The 6,712-nt window shown below is 39.8% G+C and overlaps 1 protein-coding gene across 1 annotated transcript; it reads left to right on the forward strand.

Moving 5' to 3' along the window:
* Positions 1–261: 261 nt before the first annotated feature.
* On the forward strand, positions 262–6,482 carry tunar (TCL1 upstream neural differentiation-associated RNA). Its single transcript, XM_070841683.1, has 2 exons — positions 262–273; positions 6,297–6,482. The coding sequence occupies exons 1-2, from the start codon at positions 262–264 to the stop codon at positions 6,480–6,482; spliced, it is 198 nt and encodes a 65-aa protein (XP_070697784.1).
* The last annotated feature ends 230 nt before the right edge of the window (positions 6,483–6,712 follow it).

The following is a 6,712-nucleotide window of genomic DNA, read 5'->3' on the forward strand; positions in this document are numbered from 1 at the left end:
GGAGGAGAAAGTGAAGGCAGCAAGAACTTGGCCACTAGTGAGATGAAATTCGGGGAGGAGACGCTGGAGCGCTGCAGGGTACGACATCCAACGAGAGCCCTAAAATTGGACCGCCTGGAAAACGAGCCATCCCTCTCTGGATCCTGTGCCCCTCCACAGCCGAAGGATGAGAGGGGTCGACTTTCACCTTAGTTGCCAGGGATGTCTGTGCACTACAGAAAGGCGTCCCCCTCCAGCATATCCAATGCTATGTTATTCCTGATGCTTTGCAAGGTAGGTCTTTAAAGTCCCACTGTCATCCCACATCCAGAGCTTTTTCATTAAACTCATCATCATGTGCTGAGAAAACTGCCAACAAATGAATCTTTCACCATTTTTAAATGTCATGACAGTATGTAGCTATGAATTTATTATGCTATCATGATATATTCTTTATAAATGTGGGATATCGCCAGGCTCAGTTGTCTTTGTATGAATCATTGATTAAGGTAGCAGAGACACCCTGAAGGTTGTCTTACAATCAAACCATTCTCCTCTCGTCTTTGATGCTTTACTCTGAGAGATACTTTCAGCTGTGGTTGTTATTTGCGCAAAAAGCACGTTCACATGGCCCACTGGGAGTTGCTCCTCATGCATGTTGTTAACAAGTTTAAATGCTTCTTGTGTAGCAGCAGGAAAATCTTAAATGAAATCTCTCTGTCGGTTTTTGTACACGGAGCACTTCGTTTGTGACTCAACCTGTCGTTTTCTTGAGTTCTCTTGAATGAAGTTAAAGTTTCCACAAACAGGAATGGTTTTGTCGTTGGTAATAGTATGAAATCCTTTTTTTTCTGTCAATGTAACTTCTTGCATGTCTGAACTTTTCTGTGGGGTCTTTTAGCAGGATTTTTTGATTAATAAAAACAAGAAATGTTCTCTCCAAATGCAATTCTTGTCTAATCCAAAATAGATCTGTCACTCACAGAACAATGAGTAAAGGTTATGGAAAATGGGTCACACTCACTATTGACAGGTTCTCATCTGACTTCCCTTACAACTGTGACTTTTCTTCCTCTTCTTTTTTGTTTTTGATTTCTCTACATAAATGCGCAAGACAGTGTGTTCTATATGTGATGCTCTGAGTGTGTGTCTGTGTCAGTTTGTGAAGGGTGTCAACCTGTGTATGTGTGTACATATATATAAATATATATACACTCGGGAGAGGTTGGGAGCTGCTTGCTTTAATTCCATTTTCTAACAATGCCAAAAGCGACTCTGCCTGTCATACTCTGTTAGCATCTGGAGTCATTTGACATGCTCAGGATTATTCAAGTGGCAAAAGGTTTTACTCTTCACTGATCTGATCTGAGGATGGTAGCCTATGTTAGATGTAGCAGGAGTCTCTGGATTTGTTGTCCCAGGTATGGCATCAACCCCCCCTCCCCCTTTTTCTCTCCTCCCCCTCCCCGTCTCTCGTTGTCTATCTGTCTGCTCTTTTTTATACAAATACGCTTCTGGCTGTAACTGTACAAGTGAAGCGCCAGGTGTGAGTTCGCCTTGTAAGAGGAAAGAAAAACTCCAAAGAAGATGCTTTTTCATTTTAAATGAGAGATTGTTGATCCAGAGATGCTACATGTATCATATTTGAATCCTGAGTGGCCCTGTGTGACAAACAATGACAAACCTGCTCTAGATTAATCATGATGGGAAAAGTTAAGATGTCCGTGTGAGAGTGTGTGTGTGTGTGTGTGTGTGTGAATGACAACATGAATCAATAGTGTGATAACTTAATCCTTTGTATCTCAGCATAGCACAGTCAAAAGACTAATCAATAAGAGGCAGAGAAGTGAATACTGTGTACTGTGTCTTGACTGGATTAATAATCCTTAATAATTTGATATGTTTAAACCACGCTATGTCAGTATATTTCAGTGACTTTCACTTCTAGCTGGTCCTGGATTATGACAGCTCTGATCCCTACCACACACAGTCCAGTCTGAGTGCTAAACAGACAGAGGGAGTCATTATGGGTGGTTAATGATGATGGCGCATCGCAGGATGCCAGCACTGGCTGCCACTTGAAACAGAACGCTCTCTGTTGAACACTGGACACATTGGATGAGGAGGCACTGGAAGGCATCCAGAAGGTTTGCTGTGTGATCTACAGCTGTACTCGGTGGTAAAGCTGTTTCCTCAGCACCCAGGTTTTGGCAGAGGCTCGACCCTCTTTCAACACCAACCCTTTACTTCTTCAGTGGAGGAAGTAGTATTTAGATACTTTGATTAAGTACAAGTACCAATACATTAACGTAAACACACCTACATTTCAAATTCCTACAATAAGTAAGTGCTTTAATATCAAAGTAAGAGCACTTGCTCTGCATTAAAATGTCCCTTGTGAAAGATACATTATGTTATTATATATGACATTATTACATCGTTAATACTAATGCATCATTGTGTAAGTAGCATTTACTGCTGTAGCTGGTCAGCTGAAACGACTTTCAACTATTTTATATACAATTAACTACTTTAGTCCAGTGGGTGCCAACCTAGACAGTCCCAAGATACATCCGAGGGGTTGTGAGATGATAGATGGGAGAGGAAATTGACAAACAAAAATAAAAATGCGAAGTTCGCTATACAAATCTGTATTAATTTTTCTGGCTTTTTCCCTGGTCTTAAGACCTTTGGGAGTCACTAGCTTCAGCTTGAACACTGTATTTTATAAGCTCTATAAACATGTTTTTTATATTTCCTTTATGTTGAAAATGAACTTTGAATTATAGCTATGAGATAAATGTAGCAGAGTAGGAAGTACAATATTTGCCTCTAAGTTGTAGTGGAGCAGAAGTATAAAATAGCATACAATGGAAAGTACAAGCACCTCACAATTGTATTTAAGTATAGTACTTGAGTAAATGTACTTAGTTACTTTCCACCACTGCTCCTCTTCCTCCTCCTTCCTCCATCTCCCTCAACAGCACATTTTTTCCCCCATGTTTTCTTGCTGAGCGCTTGTTTGTATCAGCAGCAAGCAGGCGTCTTCATGCATGAGGGCACATCCAGCGCACAGCACAAAGATCTCCATTCAGGTTGAGGGAAGCCCTGTTTATAGTGCTCCCCAGGAGAGGCAATCAAAGCCCATTGTTACAGATCAGAGGAGGAGGGTGCACTTTAACACAGAAACAGAGCCTGATGGGGTTTTTATATACGTCAAGACCACAATGCATGTGAATGATTGGACGCTGCTATCGTTCAGAGTCACTGTGTGGGATGTTAGCCTTTCAGAATGGACAATCACTTTGATGCGCGTAACCTTATAAAAAGGCCTGAAAAAAAGGCCTTTGACTTTTACAGTATGGGAGGCCTTTTATATAAACTTAAAGGTAATCTGTGATCACAAAGCCATTGCTTGATAGTGGTGCTTCTATAATTGTTTTGATCTGCCTCTTGTGCAGCCTCTTGGCCAGGTCGTCATTGTAAATGAGAACCGGTTCTCAATTGACCTACCTGGTTAAATATAGGTTAAATAAAGATAAATAAACTATTAAATATTCTATGATTTCTGAGTTTGACTCATTCTACTGCAGTACTGGCCTTGTGTTGAAGTTATGAAGTTAACTTTGTCTTACTGTGATCAACTAAGTTTCATGTCATTTAGATTCTCCCTCTTTGTAATCCATCTACACAAGACAACGCCTAGACTTTGATGTATTGCAACCGATTCCTGGCAGGTGATGGTTTCTGCCAAGACCTTTTTCCTCTGCCAGACTGCCTGAGAATACAATCAGTAAGTCAAAGAAAAGGGTGAAAGCGCTGCACTGGTGACATAAAACTGCCACTTTGGCAGCTCTCCTTCCAAAGGTTACATAAATTTCACTTATGCAAACAACGCCTGCAATTGAGCTTTAACAATGCAGGCTTTGCCCAGATTAGTTACTGTAAACAACTGCGTAAAGTTTGGTTTTTAACTTGACTTTGTGAAGCAAAATTACATTTTCTGATGGATTATTCTTCTCCAGGTGAGGAGCTCAGTGTCAAAAGATAGCAGTAAAGATGCAATGGCAAATAAATGGTGAATATCATTTGATTTGTCATTTTAGCAGGTCCAGAATCAGAATCAGAATAAGAAAGCTTTATTGTCGTTGCACCAAGCAGTACAACGAAATTTCCTGTGCTAAAAAAACCTAAAAACCTAAAACCCCACTATGCATCATACACACACACCCACACACACTCCTCATTCACTTGTGCATCAATAAATGACAACCATAAAAGGCATAAAAAGAACAAGCAGCAGTGAGTAAGAGAAAAACATTGTAATGTCCACATTTATTGCACATTATAGTGACCACAGTGCTTGCACCTATGAGGTGTATGGGTAGTGGTCAGGCCTGAGGTCCTGTGAAGTGACACTACACAGAAGTATTGCTCAGGATTGTTTTTATTATTGTTCCTCTCCTATAAAGTACATCTGCCAAAAAGCCCAAATAGTACTTCTTGTAATGTCTTCCTGTGAACTTGTACTGGAAGTCAAAAATGTGTATTTATCTTGCATCTAAGCTTTCTATTAAGGAGCAGTTCACTGTTAGAAGGTTTATTTTAGTCTGCATTAGCTTACATGCTTTACTGTTGCTATTCGGCGTATAAAACCCATTGACCCGAAAAAGGAGCGCTTTTCTCCCAAGAGGTGTTTGGATGCCAACTTGCACAAGCTGCTGTGCCTGCGGGCTGAACACATACAGCTAGTTTCTAATACTCCACCCCAGGCTACACAAATCAATACACACACACTCCTGAAAAGTCCCACAGTAGAGGAAATATCACAGCTGAGTGGAGTCTGGCGCAGGAATTTCAGCTGTCTTTCTTCACTCACCGGGCTGCCAAATAACCGAGGCTATTCCTCTGATGTCCAGCTTGTCAATCACGAGGAGAGCTGGTGTCTGTTTTTAGAAGTTCACTGTTATCATGGTTGCAATCATTTATTCTGTTACAACCAGAAGTTCACTTCTCATGCTTCAAAACAAGTTTTGCCTAAATAAGAATAATCACATATGAACGAAATGTTTACATGACAGTATTTTATGTCAAGGAAAAATCTGGTGTATGCTGCCTACATCACACTTTATAACATATTCATAATACCTGAAAAATACATTAGTATGGCATGTTAGTGTTCATAAACTCGTGTTATTTGTGTCACAGGAGTTGGACAACATCTCACTAGAATCAATTTAAATAAATGTCAGATGTGGTAAAAAATAGAGCAACCAGCCATGATTAATGCAAGAAATGACTTCAGTTTAGATTGTGATGCCTGCCTAATCAATTACCTCACTGAGTCCTGAGTGCACTGCATGAAAACTGGATTCAAGTTGACGTAACGCATGAATGTTCATGTTTATTTATTTTGAGGCCTGTATTGAGGCACTCCAAATGCATTTTAAACTTATTATATATTAAGTGTTGCATTTATTTAACCCTCTGGTTACAAATTGATGTAAATCACCCAGAAGTTGGATTCTTTATTTCACATTAATGAGACAGTTTTCAGATTGTAAATCTCATGCGTTCCCTGACTTCCCTTTTTTTCACTTTTAAACTCAGGAGATGACTATATTTTATTGAAGGACTGGAGAGAAGTGATTTACTTTTGATGGAAATCTTTCCCATATCCTTGAATAAAACATAGCTTTACAGAGGTTTATAGCAGCAACATGCAGAGAGCTAGGCCCCACACATTTACGCTTGGAGGTCTTTTAATGTGTGGCACAGTATTTTACATATAAATCAAGATATTTAAGAAAATAGGACATGGAATTAGAACACATTAAGCTACTTTTAGAGCATCTTCTTCTGTGTTTCACACACAGTTGGCAAAAAGCAACAAGCATCACACACCTCATCTGTTCTTTTCATCCAATGCAATCTGTTAATCTGCTTCCTGGACCAGAATAACATCCCACATATTTTCTTGTATTTATGGAAAATATGTGGCTTCCTTAGTCACAGTAAACTGGTATTGCAAGGCAGCTTTCCATCTGCTTAATGTAATCCATTAAAGTTGCACGGAATTTTCTTAAAACACATATTACATGCATGACCAAAAAGGAGCATTCATCTTAATTACATTTTAATTATTTAATTGCCTAACCAACCATCTAACGAGCAAAAAACTTTTATTTTTGTTTTATTGCCATTATCGCTGTCCACCATAGACTGTGCAAAGACCATCTTCAAAGGAGAAATTAACCAGTTGCAGTAACTAACACATGGATTGTATTTTCCTTTTCTCTCTTATCTGCTCACTGCAGATTGGTCTGAGACGGAAACTGCAGACTTTTCCAGGGAAAATGGTAAACACTCTCCACAGTGATGAGGAAAAGGGAATCCAAGACAAGGAAAGTAAGGAGGAGAGCATTTTGGCCATGTTGGGCATCATTGGGACCATTCTCAACTTGGTAGTCATCATCTTTGTCTACATCTACACCACGCTGTAGGTATTGAACTCTTATTGCACTTCATCAGCAGGCAAATCAGAGCTCATCTGCGCTCTTGCAGCTACGGCATGTTGACTGATTTGAAGATAAGGCTGGGAGGAGCGAGGATAAACTTCCCCGGTGGTGAATTGGATCTATGTGATCACCATATGGAGTTCATCCTTCATCACTTCAAAGAACTAAGACTATGGGACACTGTCGTGTTCCTCTCCCCTTTACAGGTAGAATTA

This window comes from Pempheris klunzingeri, chromosome 13 (genome assembly GCF_042242105.1).
Source record: "Pempheris klunzingeri isolate RE-2024b chromosome 13, fPemKlu1.hap1, whole genome shotgun sequence".
Lineage (NCBI taxonomy): Eukaryota > Metazoa > Chordata > Actinopteri > Acropomatiformes > Pempheridae > Pempheris > Pempheris klunzingeri.